Raw genomic sequence first — 21747 nt, forward strand, 5'->3', positions numbered from 1 at the left:
GGGATTTTACTGAGACTTGGAGGCTCCAGTTCGCTGCCATTGTTTGCGTGTTCCAGTCGATGTAGTTGCAGACTTCAGTGTAAACTCCGGGATAACCCTTCAAGGCACAACCGATCCCCCGGAGACGATTCCTTCCATCTTCCCATGACATACCACGGGACTCTCAGAATCACCCTGGGGAGAGGACAACAGCTTGTATTGATGCGAGTCAGGGAGACACACAGCTCGGAAACCGGCCTCTTCGGCCCAACCCGCCGGTGTCGACCAACGTTCCCATCCAAGATCACCCTATTTCCCACGTTTGGTTCAGTTCCCTCTAAAACTTTCATATCCGTCTACCTGTCCGAGTATCTTCTAAATGTTAATGTACTCCCTCAACACTTCCTCTGGTAGCTCGTTCCACCTACAGGCGATCCTCTGGGTGAAAACCTTGCTCCGCGGTTCCCTTTAAATCTCCCCCCTCTCGCCTTAAACCTGTGCTATCTAACTTTGGACTCCCCCAACTCAGGGGAAAAGGCTGTGTGCATTCACCCTATGGTATTATAAACATTGATAAGTTCACTCTTCAGTCTTCTGAACTCCAAGCACTAAAAGCCCTAGCTTTCTTAACCTCCCCCGGTAACTCATGCCCTCGAAACTAATCTCGCAAATTTTTTTTGCATTCTTTCCAGTTTAATGTTGGCCAAAACTGAACACATTGCACCGCCGTTCCCTATGCTACAGGGAATCAAGTACCAACCAGTCCAGCCTCTCTCTATAACTCAATCGCTCGGGTTTCGACAACATCCTTGTAAATCTCCTCTGCCCTCTTTCCAAGTGCATAAATTCTTCCTTATAACAGGGTGATGAAAACTGAGCACAATACTCCAAGTGTGGCCTCGTCCTGTACCACTGCAACATAATGTGTGCCAAACACGTTCTTCACCACTCTGTCTACCGTGATATCCCTTTCAGAGATCCGTGGGCAGCACCTGTACCCTTGGCTCCTTCAACAAACCCCAAAGCAAAGTAATAGCTCAAAGAGTTATACAATTCTTCAGCCCATCATGTACGGACCACACTCCGTGTGAAAAGAAGCTCAACAAGTTCATATTAAACCTCTCCCCCCCCCCCCGCCTTGAACTTATACCATCCACGTCCCTCATGATGTACGCACTTACCAGCTCACCCTATCCCTGAGTCTCTTACAATCCCAGGAATAAAGTTCCACCCTGCTCAGCCTATCTCCATAACATAACCGATTCCTTCTCCTCCTCCGTCTCCCTCCTGCCCCTTCCCTCAGAATCTTTCCTCCTCCTCCCCTTCATAGGTATTCCCTCTCCCCCTCAATCCCTTATCCTCTGATTATATCTCCCACCCAGAAACGAGGCACTGGAGGCCGGCTTTCGGGCGGCTGCTGGAGAGCGGCACCGGCTGCGCGTTGCAGTCGAAGATGATCGGGGCGGCAAGCCGCAGCAACATGATGTTGTCGAGGCTGCGGGGGTTGCAGAAGGGGTGCGGGATGACCTGGGCCACGGGCAGCCGCTGCTCCGTGCCTTCCTCCACAGTGGTGTCGTGTGCCATCAGCGTGTCCGCCTTGTGACGGCTCAGTTGTGAGGAAGGATGGGCAGGGACGACAGGGGTCGGGAGGGAGTGGGGAAAAAGGTGGGGATGGGGGACACTAAGCTACCCTTTGTACCTTGATAGGCGGGGAGAACGCGAGTCAGCCGTGGCGAAAGAGGGGAAGAAGGCGAGAGGGGTCTGGAGAGGTGCGGGGGGGGGGGGGGTTGAAATCTAGAGACACCATGTGCGGGTAGGGCCGGAGGCGCTGAGCACGGGTCCGCAGCGGCGTGTCGGAGAACACTACGAATGGGAAGAGGTCAAAGGAGTGAGGAGTGGGGTGGGAAACGCGCCCTGTACCGCGGGGAGAGAGCGTGAGTCAATCGTGAGGAGGACCAGAGGGGGACATAGGAGGCGTAGGGGGAAGCGACGGGGAAAGGGAAAGACAAAGGAGGATGCAAAAGGGAGGATGTAGGGTGAGGGGGACACTGAGGTAGAGTTAGTGGAGGAGGAGGACACACGCGAATCCGTCCTGTGTCGGGGGGAGGGGTGTTGGAGAGATTAGACAACGGGTCAGCCGTGGGGATGGAGGGTGAGGGGGAAGAAAGCTGAAGGGGCAAGTGAGGGTGGAGGAGGGAGGGGGGACACGCAGAGACCTGCCCTGTGCTGTGTCGGAGAAGCGACGGTACGCAATCAGCGGCAGGCAGCATGGGACAAGAGACAGGGGCGGGGGTCGGCCGGGTCGGGAATGGGAAAGGAGGAAAGGGGGTGATGTAGTTGCGGTGAGGCAGTCAGATACATCGTATACCGGGGAGAGCGCGGGTCAGCCGTAATGAGGGAGTGGAGGCAGAGGTGACACGGAGCGGAGAGCCGAGATACAAGAGAGGAGAAGAGAGGGAGAAGCAAAAAATGGGGGTGGGGAGTGGGTGGAGGATACATACACAGGTCCAGTCTTGCAAGGGAGAAATTGCTCGCTGACCGAAGGAACGTTAAGCAGGGGTGGTGGGGAATCGAGATTCAGGGTGCGAAAGCGAGGCCCTGTGTCGAGGAGAGGTCGCGGTTCCGCGTGGAGGGAGCGCTGTGGGAGGTGCGGTGATGCAGTGGGAGGGTAGTCCTGGTCACACAACACCCCTATTGAGGCTTTCCTTCCTCAACTCTCCACCCTCTGAGTCCTTGCTGGATTAGATCCACGCCCGCCTCCATGCTCCCAGCAACCGGTGACGACCCTCACCCTCATCCCTGCTCCTCGTTCTTGACCAGACTCGTCGAAGCTGGGAATCTGACAGGTGACCCCCCCCCCCGCCCCCTCCCCACCCACTGCTCAAGGACGGGACGTCTTGTGACTGCCCCGAGCTCCCTCAACAGCTGCAGCTCTCCCGCCGATAAGGGTCCCTGATCGGGTATAAATGCTCCCTCGGCACCTACCGTGCCTCAGTCTCCGGACATCAGTCACAATGAAAACGCTCCTGCTCTTCGCCTTCATCGGCTTTGCTGGTAGGTCATCTGCAGATTGCCATCACTCCCCGTCTCATCCTTCCCGCTCACCCCGAGGAGCAACCTACCTCCTCCCCGCTGCCCGCCTGCCTTCCTCGCTCGCTCACTCTCTCTTCATTCCTCCATGGTCTCTTCTACTTACTCCCCTCGCATCACCCCGTTCAGCTCCCCTTCCATCTGCGTTCTCCTCTCCCCTCTATCCTCCTCTCTCCCGACTCCTCCCTTCACCCCTCCTGTTCCCCTTCGTCCCAACCCCCTCTTTCCCTCTCAACCTGTTTCCATCTCTACCCCTCCTAATACCACACCTTTCCTTCTGACCTCCCTCCCTCCTCCCTCTCCTCTGCCTCACTCCTACTTCCTCTCCCCCTACCCCCTCATCTCCACCTCCGAAATACCCTTCCCCTCCCTCTTCTCCTCTCAGGCCACCTGCTCGCCTTATTCCAACCCCTCCCATGTCACCGACTACTCCATTCGCCACACTGTCGCCGTCTACCTCTCTTCTATCTCTCCTTCCCTCCACTTTCTCTACTCACCACATCGGTCTAACCATGTTCTCTGCCCCCTCAGCCGCCGCTCCCACCAGCGACGACGACAAGATCGTCGGGGGGTACGAGTGTCCTGAACACTCCACCCCCTGGATCGTCTCACTCAACGTCGGCTACCACATGTGTGGCGGGTCGCTCATCAGCGAGAACTGGGTGGTGTCCGCTGCCCATTGCTACCAGAGGTAAGTCTGGCAAAGGGGAGGGGAACGGTTTAGGCCCAGTCGAGCGTACCCTTCCAGCCCCTACACCCCTCACTCAGTGTCTGTAACCTCCTTCGGCCCTACACTCTTCCCCGTCTCTGTGATGTTCTCCGGCAGCTGCACCTCTTCCCGTCTCTGTGATCCCATCCGGTTCATACACACTTCTCCATCTCTGTTGCACCCTCTGGTCCCTACACCCTCGCAGTCTCTCTGACCCTCTCCGGTCCCTACACCCTTCACAGTCTCTCTGACCCTCTCCGGTCCCTAAACTCCTCCGTCTCTCTGACCCTCTCCGGCCCCTACATCCCTCGCAGTCTCTCTGACCCTCTCCAAGCCCTATACTCCTCGGAGTCTCTCTAACGCTCTCCGGTCCCTACACCCCTCACAGTCTCTCTGACCCTCTCCGGCCCCTACATCCCTCACAGTCTCTCTGACCCTCCCCGTCCCCTATATCCCTCACAGTCTCTCTGACCCTCTCCGGCCCCTACATCCCTCACAGTCTCTCTGACCCTCTCCGGCCCCTACACACATCACAGTCTCTCTGACCCTCTCCGGCCCCTACACACCTCACAGTCTCTCTGACCCTCTCCGGCCCCTACACACTTCACAGTCTCTCTGACCCTCTCCGGCCCCTACACACCTCACAGTCTCTCTGACCCTCTTCGGCCCCTACACCCCTCACAGTCTCTCTGACCCTTTCCGGCCCCTACACCCTTCACAGTCTCTCTGACCCTCTCCGGATCTACATCCCTCACAGCCTCTCTGACCCTCTCCAAGCCCTACACCCCTCGCCGTTTCTGTTACCCCCTGCACCCTTCTCTTCTGTGTGACCCCTTCCGGCCCTATATGCTGGGGACAGGTGTACAGCGACGTTTTCCTGAGGGTTGTGACTAGTCTGCTGCCTCCGCCTCCCCGCAGACGTATCCAGGTGCGTTTGGGTGAACACGACATCACGGTTGCGGATGGGACAGAGCAGTTCATCGAATCGGAGGTGGTGCTCCGCCACCCCCTGTACAACCCCTACAACCTGGACTACGATATCATGCTGATCAAACTATCGCGGCCCGCCGCTCTCAACCGCAACGTGGCCGCTATTTCGCTCCCAACGCAGTGCCCAATGGCAGGCGATGAGTGTCTCATCTCCGGCTGGGGCAACACCAAGGACCCAGGTGAGGATCGGGGAGAGGGTGATAGGAAAGTGGGCCGAGGGAGAGTGCAGACAGGGAGAGAGGTGCTTATGGGGGTCGGGGGAGGGAGGGAAAGGGAGAGGGTGATGGGACAGGACGAGGAGGAGGGGGAAGGAATGACAGCTGTAAGAGAGCAGGTAAGGGAGAATGAAAAGATGGAGAGAGTGAGGAGGTAGAGATTTAAAAAGAGAGACAGCTGGCAAGAGTCGGAAGATGGGAGAGTAATAGAGAGAGAGAGAGAGACAAAGTGTGACTGTAGGTAAGTGAGAAAGGATGAGAATGGAGCGAACGGGGGAGGGGGTGAGGGGATAGGAGAGCGGGGAGGAGAAGGGTGAAGGAGAGAGACGGAGTCGGGGAGAACGAGAGAAAGTGAGAGTATGGGTAAAGGAGAAGAAAAGAGAGTGAGGCGAAAGTGGGGTGAGAGGGGGCAGACATAGAGGGAGGAGGGAGGAATGGGGACGGAGCGGAGAGAAGGAGGGAGAGAACAGCGGTAGCAAAGAGAGTATGGGGAGAGAGAGGTGGCAGGAGGGTGGATAAAGAGAAAGAGGGAGAGAAAGTGTGAGATTGTGCGAGATGGAGTGAGGGAGCTGGCAAGGAAGAAAGGAAGAGGCGTGGAAGCTCGCAGGAACAGAGTGGTAGGGAGAGATGCGAGGGGAGAGAGTGTGAGAGAGGGAGAAAGAGAGAGACGGGAGAGCAAAGGGAGGGATGAGAGAGGGCGGGCGGGGAGAGAGGTAAAGAGAGAGAGAGAGAGAGCGAGAGCGGAAGAGAGAGCGCACAGGGGAGAGGGAGGGGTGAGAGAGAGAAAGATGGGGGGCTGGGGTTAGTCAGATGTCTGGAAAGTTCCGGGAGTGCACAGGGGAAGAGATTCACATCCAGCGAGGGAGGGAAATGGTGTCTGGAACTTCCTCCAGCACCATCAGTACCATTCGACTCTGGGACCGGAGTTGGGGGCGTTGAGCTCCTGGGGTTCAGGGATGGCGTGGGAAAAAGAGAGGGTGCCTACGGTGAGATCTGAAGGCGGCAACAATCCCAATAGATAATAGGGTAGAGTAGATGGGCTGATTAGCCTCTCTCATGCCGAGGGACGTCGCGTCGCTCTGGGGAGTGGTTGCTGGCTCTAACGTTCTCCACCCACCCCTGTCCAAACCCCGGCCTGTGCGTACCCAGCCGTCAGCGGTGACCGGTTACAGTGTCTGAAAGCCCCCATCCTCGACCAGACGGTCTGCGAGAACTCGTATCCGGGGATGATCACCAACAACATGATATGCCTCGGCTTCCTGGAGGGAGGCAAGGATTCCTGCCAGGTACAGCAAAACTCGTCACTCCGGCCCCTACTCCCTCCCCCCATTCACTGTGACCCACTCCGGCCCTAGTACATCCCGTCTCTGAGACCCCCTCCCTCCCCCTCTCTGTGATCAACTCCCTCTCTCGGCGCTTATAGCGCTTCTCCGGCCCCGACAACCAGCACCCTTCCCTCTCCACTATCGGTGGGAGATGGGGGAGAGCTGTAAAGAATTACACCCCTTCTCCATTTTCCCCTTCCTCCGATCTCGACCTGTCCACCATCAATTCCCTCTCTCCGCCATTGCGACCGTGCCTTCAGCTGTCCGATCATTGCGCTATGGAATTCCCTCCACACTCTCGCAAATTGACCAACGCTGCTCTCCCCACCCACCCCACTGCCTGACCCTCATGAATGTCCAGCTGCTAGGGGAGGCGGTGAAACATCTACCGAACGTCCTACGCCTCGGTCCCTTCGAGCCGGTGACGGAATCCGTGTCCCCGTCCTTCCCTACAGGGTGACTCTGGCGGACCAGTGGTGTGTGACGGGGTGCTCCAGGGTGTGGTCTCCTGGGGCTACGGATGCGCCGTGAGACATTACCCCGGTGTCTACACTCGCGTCTGCAACTTCGTCTCCTGGATTGATGAAACGATGGCAGCGAATTAAAGACCCCACCTCCCGCTCCGGAGGCTCTGTAATAAATCTGCAAATAAATCAATAAGATCGTTGTCTCGACTCCTGCTGTCTTTATTCCCGGCTCTGACGAGCTCGTCCGTGCCCCGATCTGGGATCACGGTCTTCCTGCACACTGGTTGTCTCTGTGCTCGGCAAATGTCACTTATCGGGAGAGTGTTATCGGGGTCTGCATACTGGAACAGTGCACGGTGCTCCCAGTGTGGTCTGACCCAGGGGGATACGGAGACTGGAACTGTGCACGGTGTTCCTGGTGTGGGTCTGACCCAGGGATACGGAGACTGGAAATGTGCGCGGTGCTCCCGGTGTGGTCTGACCCAGGGGGATACGGAGACTGGAACTGTGCACGGTGTTTCCGGTGTGGATCTGACCCAGGGGTAGGGAGACTGGAACTGTGCACGGTGCTCCCGGTGTGGGTCTGACCCATGGATACGGAGACTGGAACTGTGCACGGTGTTTCCGGTGTGGATCTGACCCAGGGATATGGAGACTGGAACTGTGCGCGGTGCTCCCAGTGTGGGTCTGACCCAGGGATACGGAGACTGGAATTGTGCACGGTGTTTCCGGTGTGGGTCTGACCCAGGGACAAGGAGACTGGAACTGTGCACGGTGCTCCCTGTGTGGGTCTGACTCAGGGATCCGGAGAGTGGAGCTGTGCACGATGTTTCCTGTGTGGGTCTGACCCAGGGACACGGAGACTGGAAATGTGTACCGTGCTCCCGGTGTGGGTCTCACCCAGGGATACGGAGACTGGAAATGTGTACGGTGCCCCCGATGTGGGTCTGACCCAGGGATATGGAGTCTAGAATTGTGCACTGTAGGGTAGATATTCCGAAACTTTCCCAGTCGCAAAGGTTGCTGAGTCATAAGGGTTTTGATATTCGGTCAGAGATTTAGTTGGGGGATGTGAATATTTCGTCATAAGGCGGGGGTGGCTAGAAACGGACCCAAGTGCAAGACACAGACACTGAAGTACTAGGGACAGGACTAGGATACAGGGCGATGGCAAGGACAAGGACAGGAAAACTAGGAACCTGGAACAGGACTGAACAAGAGAGCTCGGAGCCCGGGCTTTGACTCCGAGCTAGAGACTGGACAACGACCCAGTACCTGGGTCTTGCCTCTGGCTCGGACCTCAGAACTAGGCTATGACGAGACTTGGCAGGAAGGCAGGACGAGGCTGGAGTCTTCAGTCTTGAGGCTCGAGATTAGAGGCAAGGATTGGCAGGAGGCAGGAGGCAGGAGGCTGGAGTCTTCAGGCTTGAAGCTAGAGGCTAGAGACTTGGCTTGGCTTGGCAAGAGGCTAGAGGCTAGAGGCTGGATTCTTCAGGCTTGAGGATAGGCAGGAGGCTGGAGTCTTCAGGCTTGAGGCGAGGCGAGGATGGAGGCTGGAGGCAGGAGACTTGAGGCGAGGCTTGGCAGGAGGCAGGAGAATTGAGACTTGAGGTGAGGCTTGGCAGGAGGCAGGAGACTTGAGACTTGAGGTGAGGCTTAGCTCCTCCTGGGCAAGGCGCGGTTCACCTGGGTAGGGCGCGGTACTTCTGGGCAGGGCGCGGATAACCACCCGACAGAGGCAAGGGACAGGAAGGGACAGAACCAACCCCAGGTAACGGCAAGACGGCCTGGCTTACCTGGGCGGAGGCAAGGGACAGGAAGGGGGCTAGGTACTGGGTGGCTGCAGGACCAGACAGCAAGACAAGGCAGGGCTTCTGGCAAAGCAAGGCGAGACAGAACTTCAGGCGAAGCGAGAGTTACCGGCAAGACAAGGCAGGGCTTCAGGAGAGGAAACAGAAGGCAGAGGAAGGGATACAAGGAGTAAGGACAAGAACAATCCAGCAGCCACGCCCTGGTCTCTGAAGGTATTTATGCAGCAAGCCCCAACGAGCATCAGCTGCCTCAATTAGAGCTCAACAAGAACAGAAACAGGGTAGATAGGAAAACCTGGAGCGAGGGTTGATGGACCGGACAGTGAACCGGAATACGGACTTCATGGACCGGACTATGACAAATTTTCATCTCGGGGTGGGGTCTAGATCGCACTGCCTGAGGAGGTTGGTTGCTGAGAGGGACTCTTAGCAAACTCAGCATCCGGACAAGCAATGGAATAGCCGAGGCATAGAGAGGGGTGGGCCGAGTGCTGGTGATTGGTGTTGGTGGGTCAGCAGGAACGCAAAAGGTCAAACGGGCTGTTTGTGTGATTCCGTTGTAGTTTGAAAGAAATGCCGTAGAACACCTACCAAACGCCGTGCGATCACAGTTAGGAAACACTGTCCTGTTCTTGTCTGAAATGGAGACGCTACGCTGGAAACACGCAGCAGGTGGGGCAGCGTCTGAGAATGGGGACACAGGGTCATCAGGTCCGGGTCAGGAGTCCTCGCCAGAATTGTGAAAGATTACTGTCCCAAGCCACCGCTTTTCTCTCTCTCTTTAGACCTGCGGAATTAATTCTACTCAAAATATCCGATTGAGATCAATTAATAAGGAGGGGCTCGCAGGATTTGGATGAGTGAAGGGGATTGGGGCTGAGGGAAGAGATCAGGATCAGGAATATAATGGCAGGAACGAGAACAGCTTCGTCTATATCTGACGTTCGTCCCAAACATACAACTGGACGATCTGAAAACCTTCCTGGCTCTCTCTCCTATCACAAGAGGACGCAGGTTTAGGGCGCTTTGGAGAAGGTATAGAGGAGATGTCATGTGTAAGTTTTTTTACTCAAAGAGTGGTGAGCGTGTGGAATGGCGGGTAGGAGAGGGTCTTTTAAGAGACTTTTGGATAGGTACATGGAGCTTAGAAAAATAGAGAGCTATGGGAAATTCTAGTAATTTCTAAGGTAGGGACATGTTCGGCACAGCTTTGTGGGCAGAAGGGCCTGTATTGTGCTGTAAGTTTCTTTATGTTTCTATCAGATTCCTTCTTCTTTAGTCCTGTATCTTTTGCATCTCACCTAGTCTCACCTATCACCTATCACCTGCCAGTTTCCCCTCACCCTACTTTCTCATTCTGGGTCCTGCTCTCGTTCTCGCCAGTCCTGATGAAGGGTCATGGTCCGAAATGTCTGTAAGACTCCTTACAGAAACTTCGGAGTGGGAGGCGAGGACTTTAATTCGACGCGATCACATTTTTGATCAAGGAGATGAAGATGCTCCCCGGCCTGCTGAGTTGCTGAATTTGTTCGTGTTCCTCAATAATTTCGGCATCTGCAGAATCTCTAATGCTCTGGTCTGTTGCTGTCTGGTCTACAGCAGCTACTAGACGAGAATAGGGCATCATATCCATGGGTCACTGATCGTCACTGTCAATAAGATTGAAAGAATGCAGAGAGAAATCACATTCATGTTCCCGGGACGTGAGCGTCTGAATTTTAGTGGAAGTTTGAATACATTCGGACTTTATTCCCTGGAGCGTCGGAGAATGATGGAAATTTTGATAGAGGTATACAAAATTATGAGGAGTATTGGTATGGTAAATACAAGCAGGCTTTTTCCATTGAGGTTGGGTAGGACTACAACTAGAGGTCATCGTTAAAGGCTGAAATATTTAAGCGGAACACGAGGGGAATAGCTTCTCTCAAGACAGGGGTTAGAGTAGAACGAGCTGCCAGAGCAAGTGGTAGATGCAGGTTCGATTTCAATATTTAACAGAAATTCGGATAGGTACATGGACGGGAGGCGCATGGAGAGCCATGGTCCGGGTACAGGTCGATGGAGCTTGGCAGCATAATGATTCAGCTTTGACTAGATGGGCTGAGGGGCCTGTTTCTGTGCTGTCCTGTTCTATGACTTTAAAAGGTTCGATGAAATGCTTTGAAGGTTGGTCATGACTAGACTGAACTTCTGCCTCAGCAAGGACCCGAACCCATTGTAATTTACCTATCGCCACAATATGTCAACAGCAGACGCAATCTCAATGGCTCTCCACACAGCTTCAGACCACCTGGACAACACAAACACCCCTTTCAGAATGCTGTTCATCGACTATAGCTCAGCATTTAATATCATCATTCCCACAATCCTGATTGAGATGTTACAGAACCTGGGCCTCTGTACCTCCCACAAAATGCTGGGGACGAAGCAGGCCAGGCAGCCAGTAAGAGGTACAGTCGACGTTTCGGGCCGAGACCCTTCGTTAGGACTAACTGAAAGGAGAGATAGTAAGAGATTTGTAAGTGGGAGGGGGAAGGGGAGATCCTAAATGATAGGAGAAGACTGGAGGGGGAAGGATGGAGCTAAGAGCTGGAAAGTTGATTGGTGTGACGGGGTCCTGAATTACCCCTATGAACTGCGCTTTTGAAAAGGGAAGAGAGAGAGAGAGTTGTTCAACACTAGACACCTTGTTATTAAGAGAGAGAGAGAGAGAGGGCGAGAGAGGGGCGAGATTACTTTGAGATGGTATTATGGTTTCTCTGCAGCATGTTTACACTTTGCAAGGACACTGGCAGCTTCTATGTTCTTACAGAGAGAGAAGGGAGGAGCTACTTGATGGACAACAGATGTTCAGCACGCTGAGATAAATAGAAGATCAGCTGATAGACTGACAGACACATGATTTTGGACACTGAATGAGCTTTGTTGTGCCCACAGAAAAGGTGAGTTTTGGAGGATCGATCAGGCGGATCGATCAGTGGCTCTCGCAGTGTGAAAACGGTGCGACCAGTGGGGAATTAATGGTATGTCCGACCCTCGCCTGCGTTGACAATTCCACCACAGAAGAACGGTCCCCTTAGATATGGGCACAGTCGGTGACTACTAAAAGATTTTGGACGACAACAGGAAGGTCGACGGCGTCAACTCACCTGAAGACTCAAACCCCTCTCTCTCTCTATCACCACGCAACTCCATACCACACACTGAACTGATCTTGACTCGTCATCGTAAGACTATCTATTTACCCCTAGTCTCCTAGTCTCGAAGAAGCTTGGTTTTTATATATTTCCACACTTATACATATCTAATCATTGCTAACCTGTTTTATCTGATTTTATATTACTGTATTAACTAATAAATACCATTAGTTAATAGCAACACTAGACTCCAAACCCGGCACGGTATATATGACAAAATCGGGGGCTCGTCCGGGTTACGAACAAATTGGTGGGAGCCATTCTAAAAATTGTGTGGGGGCTTGTTTGAATTAATTGAGGAAAATCCCTTTTGATTTAGTTGTGTGGAAAAACAGTAGAAATGGACGATAGTGCTGAGAGGTTTCTGTGGGAACCAACCCCTGAAGCATTGGATGATGCTACGAGGAATGCGCTGTTGGCAATTGCTCAGAAGTTAAGACTAAGCGTGACCACTAAAATGAGGACAGCTCAGATGCAGACGGTAATAGCCCAGCATTATATAGCTGAGGGAAATTTTTGACGAGGAGGCGTTAGAGTTATTCGCTGAAGGTAAGGTACTTACTGAGGCTGAGGTTCAGTTGCAATTGCAATTGCAATTAAAACAGCTCAAGGCTGATGACGCAGAAAAGCAGAGGATCCATGAGGCTAGAGAGGCTAACAAACAGAGAGAGTTTGAGAGGAAGTTGGTGCGGCAAGGAGTTCCAGTGCCAAGCTGTAGTAGGGAGCTGGTTGCACCATTTAATGTTAGTCACGAAATTGAGTTGGCACCTTCATTTGAGGAAACAGAAGTCGATAGGTATGTCCTACATTTTGAAAAAGTGGCCATAAATCGGAACTGGCCGAGAGATCAGTGGGCTGTTTTGTTACAAAGTGTGATTAAGGGGAACGTCCAACGAGTGTATTCAGCGTTGTCTGTTGCATGATTATAATGTAGTGAACAGTGATATACTTAGAGTTTACGAGTTGGTCCCAGAGGCATACAGGCAAAGGTTCTGAAATTTGAGGAAGCCTTCGGACCGCGCGTATTTAGAGTTTGCCCGTGAGATGCAGATCGCTGGTGTACCTCGAAAGGGGCAAGTGAGGATATTGACAACCTGAAAGAGTTGATATTGATTGAACAGTTTAAAGGTTGCGTCCCTGATGGTATAAGGACGTGCTTAGATGAGAGAGAGAAGCAGTGACGCTGTCAGAGTCTGCTTGATTAGCAGACGAGTATGCCTTAACATAAGGTTAGGTATTTTCTGAACAGGAGTTACCAAAATGGTAATAGAGATAATCCACCGGCTAAACCAGAGAGTAAACCGGGGAGTAGTGACAAAAGTAAGGAGGAAGGAAAGCAGTCGGGGGGAACATTTCCCAGTTTTAATGTGCTACTTTTGTGGGAAACCTGGTCATGTGGCGTCCAATTGTTTTGCTATGAAAAGGGAAAAGGAAAAGAGAAACAGAAAACCCCAAATGCCTGCGTTCAGACGGTTAAAACAACGCTGAAGAAGGAGGGGTCTGACCGAGTTCAAGAGGGACTCCAGAGATTTATTTCAAATGGGTTTGTATCTGTGAAGGAGGGGTCAACCCCGGTTCCAGTGAGAATCTGGCTAGATACTGGGGCTTTTCAGTCATTAATATTAAAGAGGGATTTGAAATTTGGTGCTGAGACGGAGACTTGTGAAGTGAATACTATCAAAGGCATTGGAAAGGGAACTGAGGCCGTGCCTTTGTATAAGATAGTTTTCAAATGCGACTTGGTATTCAGACCAGTCACAATAGGGGTACGATCTGAACTACTGATAGACAATGTTGATGTCTTACTCGGTAACGACCTTGCAGGTGGGGATGTTTACCCAGCAGTTCAGCTCACCAGTCAGCCTGCTGCTGCTGAGGACCCGCCCATAGATGCTGATGTGTATCCCGCATGCGCAGTGACACGAAGCATGTCAGAAAACGCCGCTGATGCTAATGTTGATTTATCCGAGACTTTCCTACTGTCCCTATACCAACAGGACTTTGAGGGTAGTTAGGCTGAGGAGAGCAAGGAGGAAGGGAACGACCTGTCCTTATCGAGGAAGGAATTTATAGAGGAACAGAATAAAGATCCTGAAATTGTAGCTTTAAAAGAGACAGCTCTCTCTGAAGATAAAATTCAGAAAGAGACAGTGTGATATTACCTTAACGATAGGGTGTTGATGAGGAAGTGCAGACCCACTACGGTGCCTGCTAGTGAGGATTGGGCTATTGGGCACCAGTTGGTGGATCCAAAGGTTTACAGGGCTGAAATCTTAAACCTGGCCCAGAAGATGCCTTTAGGTGGACATTTTGGAGTAAAGAAGACAGTGTACAGGATTATGAGGGAATTTTATTGAGCAAAGATATTGTCAATTACTGTAGAGGGTGTAATACCTGCCAGGTGGTGGGAAAACCTAATCATGCCATCCCAAAAGCACCACTTAGGCCGATACCTGCATTTTGTGAACCATTTTCCAGGGCCATAATGGATTGTGTAGGCCCTTTGTCATCAGTACTTGTTAACAATTATGTGCACTGCATCTAGGTTCCCTGAAGCCGTGCCTCTCAGAAACATCCAGGCCAAGACTGTGGTAAAGGCACCCAGCAAGTTTTTCGCACTGGTAGGTCTACCTAAAGAAATTCAATCTGACCAGGGTAGTAACTGTACTTCAAGAACTTTCCATCAAGTACTTTTGGAGCTGGGGGCTGAACAAATTGTGTTATCTGCCTACCATCGGAGTCTCAAGGGGGTTTGGGGTGGTTCCATTCCACCTTAAAGACTATGATTAAAACCTATTGTTATGAGAATGACAGGGAGTGGGATGAAGGGATATATTTATTACTTTTTGCTGTGAGAGATACCATTCAAGAGTCCCTGGGGTTTAGCCGGTTTGAGCTCATTTTCGGCCATTGGCCCAAAGGACCTCTGTCCTTGCTCAGAGAGCAATGGTCTAACCCAAAGGTGTGTGTCAGTGTGTTAGATTATGTTTTGAAATTCCGGGAAAGGCTTAACAAGGCTTGTGACCTTGCCAAGAAGAATCTGCAAAACTCCTAAATTAAAATGAAGCATTGGTTTGATAAGAGATGGGGGGAGCAGGTGTTCGAGGTTGGAGATAAAGTGCTGGTGCTGTTCCCCTTGTGACCAAACCACCCCCCCCCAGCACAATTTCATGGACCATACCACATAATTAAGAAAATTGATTCTTTAAATTATGTTATTGAAACTCCCGATAGAAGGAAGGCGACCCAATTAGTACATGTAAACATGCTGAAGCCTCATGACTCTGAGACGGAACCAATAAGTACTGTTATGAAAACAAATGGGGCTGTGGAATTTGATAATGAGGTGCAAGATCATTTTAACAAACTGAATATCGTATCAACAAGACTTGAGAATTCCACTATTTTGAGACCTTGCTGATAAAACATAGAAACATAGAAAATAGGTGCAGGAGTAGGCCATTCGGCCCTTCGAGACGGCACCGCCATTCAGTATGATCATGGCTGATCATCCAACTCACAACCCTACATCTGCCTTCTCTCCATACCCCCTGATCCCTTTAGCCATATCTAACTCCCTCTTAAATATAGCCAATGAACTGGCCTCAACTGTTTCCTGTGGCAGAGAATTCCACAGATTCACCACTCTCTGTGTGAAGAAGTTTTTCCTCATCTGGGTCCTAAAAGGCTTCCCCTTTATCCGCAAACTATGACCCCTCGTTCTGGACTTCCCCAACATCGGGAACAATCTTCTTGCATCTAGCCTGTCCAATCACTTTAGGTTTTCATACGTTTCAATAAGATCCCCCCTCAATCTTCTAAATTGCAGAGAGTATAAGCCTAGTCTATCCAGTCTTTCATCATATGAAAGTCCTGCCATCCCAGGAATCAATCTAGTGAACCTTCTTTGTACTCCCTCTATGGCAAGAATGTCTTTCCTCAGATTAGGGGACCAAAACTGCACACAATACTCCAGGTGTGGTCTCACCAAGGCCTTGTACAACTGCAGTAGTACCTCCCTGCTCCTGTACTCGAATCCTCTCGCTATAAATGCCAGCATACCGTTCGCCTTTTTCACCGCCTGCTGTACCTGCATGCCCACTTTCAATGACTGGTGTATAATGACAGTCAGGTCTCGTTGCACCTCCCTTTTTCCTAATCGGCCACAATTCAGATAATAATCTGTTTTCCTGTTTTTGCCACCAAAGTGGATAACCTCACATTTATCCACATTAAATTGCATCTGCCATGAATTTGCCCACTCACCTAACCTATCCTAGTCACCCTGAATCCTTTTAGTATCCTCCTCACAACTAACACTGCCGCCCAGCTTCGTGTCATCTGCAAACTTGGAGATGCAGCATTTAATTCCCTTGTCCAAGCCATTCTAATATAAATTGTAAACAACTGGGGTCCCAGCACTGAGCCTTGCGGTACCCCACTAGTCACTGCCTGCCATTCTGAAAAGGTCCCAATTATTCCCAATCTTTCCTTCCTGTCTGCCAACCAATTCTCCATCCACATCAATACGATACCCCCAATACCATGTGCTTTAAGTTTGCACACTAATCTCCTGTGTGGGACCTTGTCAAAAACCTTTTGAAAATCCAAATATACCACATCCACTGGTTCTCCCTTATCCACCCTACAAGCTACATCTTCAAAAAATTCTATGAGATTCGTCAGACATGATTTTCCTTCCACAAATCCATGCTGACATTGTCCGATGATCTCACTGCTTTCCAAATGTGCTGTTATCACATCTTTGATAACTGACTCTAGCATTTTCCCCACCATCGACGTTAGGCTAACCGGAGTCTGTCATCTGGAGCCTGCACAGAGAAAACAATTGAAAGAATTAATTAACAAGCATAAATATTTGTTTCCTGACATTCCAAGACGATGTGCAGCAGCAGTGCATGACATCGTTGTCAATTCAGCCTAGCCCATTAAACAACATCCTTACAGAATGAACTTCGAGAAAATCAAAGGGGTTGAAAAAGAAATTAGCTACATGCTAATTGGCAACCTACCTCAGACTGGGCGTCGCCCTGCGTTCTTGTGCCTAAACCAGACGGTAGCATGAGATTCTGTACTGACTACAGGAAAATCAATGCAATAACCAAGACAAATGCTTATCCTGTCCCGAGAGTGGATGAATGTATTGATAAAGTGGGAAAGGCTAAGTACCTCACAAAAATTGACTTGCTGAAAGGATGTTGGTGTGTTCCTTTGACTGAAAGGGTCAGAAAAATCACAGCGTTGGTCACACTTTCTGGGCTGTATGAATATAATGTTTTACCCTTCGGCTTGAAAAATGCTCCACATTTGAAAGAATGATCAATTCTGCGATTAGAAGTCTAGAAAACACAGGGGCTTACATTGATGATTTAGTGGTCTGGAATGACACGTGGGAAGAGCATATTGCGGCTGTAGAAAAAGTGTTTGAAAGGCTGTCCAAGGCTAATCTTACTGTGAACCTCGCTAAAAGTGGGTTTGGTCATGCCACAGTTACATATCTGGGCTATGTAGAGGCCAGGGCCAAGTGGCTCCTGTACAGGCCAAGGCTCAAGCTATTGCTGAGGTTCCCGTTCCAACTGGCAAGAAAGCTTTAAGAAGGTTTCTGGGAATGGTTGGGTATTATTGTAAGTTTTGTAAGAACTTTGCAGATATCGCTCTCCCCCTAACAGAACTCCTAGGGAAGAGTGAAAGAATTGTATGGAATGACCTTTTCCAGGAGGCATTTGAACGCCTGAAAACCATCCTGTGTTATCATCCTATGCTCAAAGCACCTGATTTTTCAAAACCATTTTCTATAGCAACAGACGCTAGTGACGAAGATGCTGGGGCAGTATTGTAACAGAACGGGATGGATGACTTTAAACACTCAGTAGCTTATTTCTCAAAGAAATTTAATGTGCATCAGAAAAACTATTCCACTGTTGAAAAGGAATTGCTATCACTTATTCTGGCTTTGAAACATTTTGAAGTCTATGTTTATCCTTCCCAGAGACCACTTGTGGTTTACACGGATCACACTCCGTTGGTGTCTCTAACTAAGTTGAAGGATAAGAATATAAGGTTATTAAATTGGAGTCTGATATTGCAAGAATATGACTTAAAAATCAAACATGTGCAAGGTACTGACAACATTATAGCTGATTGTTTATCCAGATGTTAACTTAGAAATTGTACAAGTTTTTGCTCTGATATCTGATGATTATACATGTATTGTTACAAAGAATTGTCTTCGTCAAATTTTTTTTTCAAAAAGGAAGGGGGTGTGACAGGGTCCTGAATTGCCCCTATCAACTGTGCTTTTGAAAAGAGAGAGAGAGAGTTGTTCAACACCAGACAGCTTGTTATTAAGAGCGAGAGAGTGACAGGCGAAGACTACTTTGAGATGGTATTTTGGTTTCTCTGCAGCAGGTTTACAGTCTGCAAGGATACTGGCAGCTTCTGTGTCTTACAGAGAGAGAAGGGAGGAGCTACTTGATGAACAGCAGGTGTTCAGCATGGTGAGATAAATAGAAGGTCAGAAGATAGACTGACAGACACATGGTTTTGGACACTGAATGAACTTTGTTGTGCCCACAGGGAAGGTGGGTTTTGTAGGATCGATCAGTGGCTCTTGCAGTGTGAAAAGGGTGTAACCAGTGGGGAGTTATTCGTGTGTCCAATCCTCGCCTGGGTTGACGATTCCACCACAGAAGAACGGTCCCCGTAGTTGTGGTCACAGTCGATGACTTCTAAAGGATTTCGGAGGAGAACAGGAAGATCGACAGCGTCAGCTCACCTGAAGACTCTAACCCCTCTCTCTCTCTATCACCACTCAACTCCATACCACGAACTTTACTCATCATCGTAAGACTATCTATTTACCTCTGGACTCGAAGAAGCTTGGTTTTCATATATTTCCGCACTTATACATATCTAATCATTGCTATAGTGAGAGGGACAGAGGGAGAAAAAGGAGAGGGGGTGGAATTTAATAATAAATAAATAAATAACGGATGCAGTGTTTACCCACCCGCTATTTATTCATTCATTCATTCACTTATTTATTTATTTAATATTTTTCCTCTCTCTCTCTCTCTCTCTCTCTCTCTCTCTCTCTCTCTCTCTCTCTCTCTCTCTCCTTTTTCTCCCTCTGTCCTTCTCAGTATACTCCTTGCCCATCCTCTGGGCTCCCCTCCCCCTTTCTTTCTCCCTAGGCCTCCCATCCCATGATATTCTCCCTTCTCCAGCCTCGTATCCCTTTTGCCAATCAACTTTCCTGCTCTTAGCTCCATCCCTCCCCCTCCTGTCTTCTCCTATCATTTCGGATCTCCCCCTCCCCCTCCCACTTTCAAATCTCTTACTATCTGTTCTTTCAGTTAGTCCTGACGAAGGGTCTCCGCCCGAAACGTCGACTGTACCTCTTCCTATCGATGCTGCCTGGTCTGTTGCGTTCCCCAGCACTTTTTGTGCGTCTGGCTTGAAATTACAGCATCTACAGATTTCCTAGTGTTTGCTCTGCATTTCCCTCTGCAATTGGATCCTCGATTTCCTAACCAGAACACCACAATCTTTGCGGATTGGTGATAACATCTCCTCCTCGCTGATAATCAACACTGGTGCACCTCAGTGGTATGTGCTTAACCCACTACTCTACTCTTTCTATACCCATGACTGTGTGGCTAGGCATAGCTCAAGTACCGTCTATAAATTTGCTGATGATACACCCATTGTTGGTAGAGTACCAGGTGGTGACGAGAGGGCGTAGGGGAGTGAGATATGCCAACTAGTGGAGTGGTGCCACAGCAACAACCTGGCATTCAACATCAGTAAGATGAAAGAACTGATTGTGGACTTCAGGAAATGTAAGACGAAGGAACACATATCAATCCTCATAGGGGGATCAGAAATGGAGACAGTGAGCAGTTTCAAGTTCCTGGGTGTCAAAATCTCTGAGGATCTAACCTGGTCCCAACGTAACAATGTAGTTATAAAGAAGGCAAGACAGCGGCTACACTTCATTAGGAGTTGAAGAGATTTGGCATGTGAACAAATACACTCTAAAACTTCTGTAGATGTACCATGGAGAACATTCTGAATGGCTGCATCACTGTCTGGTCTGGGGGGTGGGAATGGCTACTGCACTGGACCAAAAGAAGCTGCAGAAAGTTGTAAATCTGGTCAGCTCCATCTTGGGTACTAGCCTACGAAGTACCCAGAACAGCTTCAATGAGCGGTGTCTCAGAAAGGCAGCGTCCATCATTAAGGATACCCAGCACACAGGGCATGCCCTGTTCTCACTGTTACCATCAGGTAGGAGGTACAGAAGGCTGAAGGGACACACTCAGCGATTCAGGAACAGCTTTTTCCCCTCTGCCATCCGATTCCTAAATGGACATTGAACCCATGGGCACAACCTCACCTTTTTTAATATACAGTATTTCTGTTTTTTTGCACGTCTTTTCAATCTATTCCATATATGTATGCTGTAATTGATTTACTTATTTATTATTATTTTTTTCTTTTCTATGTTAAAATTTGCATTGAATTGCTGCTGCTAAGTTAACAAATATCACGTCACATGCCGGTGATAATAAACCTGATTCTGATTCTGCCCTTAACTCTTCCCCTTACGCTCTCTGTTTGCTCTTGGTCCCAGAACCAATGGGATTCTAACGCCCTGCTTGCTAATGCCTTCCCGCACACTGACAGGGCGAGGGCAAACTCAGGCTACCTGGGTGCTGTGCAACTGAGTGCTCCCAGATACACTGAATCACTTCTGTTTGAGTGTCAGACAGACAGATCATTCCCTCAGTTAGTCCATCGAGATGGTGGGTCTCACCCAAAGTCCCTCACCCCTAAGCACATTCTTCTTCAGACTTCAGTTACCCCACCGTGGATCCCGTTTGCGTGCGCGCGCGCGCGTGTGTGTGTGTGTGTGTGTGTGTGTGTGTGGGTGTGCGTGAGTGTGTGTGAGTGTGCGCGTGTGTGCATGTGTGTAATGTGTGTACGTGTGTAATATGTGTGTGTGTGCATGTGTTCATGTGTGTACGTGTGTAATGTGTGTGTGTGTGTGTGTGTGTGTGTGTGTGGGTGTGCGTGAGTGTGCTTGCGTGTGCGAGGGAGTGTGTATGTGTGCCTGTGTGGGGGAGTATTTGCTCACAGGGTGTGTGTGAAGCGTCTAGTACAGTAGTGTAGTAGTGCCTGTAGTTAGTGCATGCTGCATACTGTATGACGCACAGTGCTCTCTGCTTGCTACTCTCTGCTTACAGCTACTGCCGCTGGCTAGCCTTCTTAATAGAGGGTGAAGAAAGGAGCCGAGTGTGTAAGCCTCCTCCTGCCAGTACAGAGCCTCTCCACCACCAAGACTCCTGCAGTGCCTCCTCGGAGCCACACATGGCAACTGGGTATCTTACCGTCCCAGGTTAAACTACAGGGGATCTCGGAGCAGTAGTGGGCCCCAGACGTGGCGTGCAGGCCCACCACCTTGTGGACACGCCTTGGCGCCCGTCAATCACTGTCCCATCTATGGACAAATAGCCTCACTGCCTGGTGCTAAGTCTGTTGGGACAAGGCTAAGGAAGCACACCCTGACAGAACAGCAATGCGCAATAGGCGATCCTTAACAGACCGAGGACCCGGCAGCCTCCTGCAGCCAAGATGAGTGACCGGTTTTCCTGGGATCACCCTTGCCACCGGGATTTATCTCATCATGGTGAAGATAGTGCTACTGGGGATGGCGCACCCCCTGTGGCACTTTAAAATCTTCCTTGGGCAGGTCTCCACCTCTGATCATGGTGAACAATAACTGGACCTTACACATGGTTGAAGTCTGACCACGATGGGGCGTCTGGCAGCGGGGCAGCGAAGTACTGGGAGCTCCTAGTCAGAATGGAGTGGGTACTGCAGTTTTCGGCAGAATGGGACTGAACAATACAACCTGGGGAAGCTGGCAACATGGCAAAAG

At 50.4% G+C, this 21747-nt stretch overlaps 1 protein-coding gene and 1 pseudogene across 2 annotated transcripts; one reads left to right on the plus strand and one right to left on the minus strand.

Moving 5' to 3' along the window:
- The window catches only part of LOC134341210 (trypsin-4-like), a 6689-nt pseudogene extending 5126 nt beyond the window's left edge, over positions 1-1563 (minus strand).
- A 1430-nt stretch (positions 1564-2993) lies between these two features.
- On the plus strand, positions 2994-6913 carry LOC134341201 (trypsin-like). 2 transcript variants are annotated; one of them, XM_063039026.1, is made up of 5 exons: positions 2994-3033; positions 3601-3760; positions 4697-4947; positions 6133-6269; positions 6764-6913. In XM_063039026.1, the coding sequence occupies exons 1-5, from the start codon at positions 2994-2996 to the stop codon at positions 6911-6913; spliced, it is 738 nt and encodes a 245-aa protein (XP_062895096.1). The 2 variants fall into 2 exon arrangements, with proteins under 2 accessions (XP_062895096.1, XP_062895097.1); XM_063039027.1 differs by lacking the exon at positions 2994-3033 and having other exon boundaries at positions 3582-3760; positions 4697-4965.
- The last annotated feature ends 14834 nt before the right edge of the window (positions 6914-21747 follow it).

The sequence above is a fragment of the Mobula hypostoma genome (genome assembly GCF_963921235.1).
Source record: "Mobula hypostoma chromosome 8 unlocalized genomic scaffold, sMobHyp1.1 SUPER_8_unloc_5, whole genome shotgun sequence".
NCBI classification, from domain to species: domain Eukaryota; kingdom Metazoa; phylum Chordata; class Chondrichthyes; order Myliobatiformes; family Myliobatidae; genus Mobula; species Mobula hypostoma.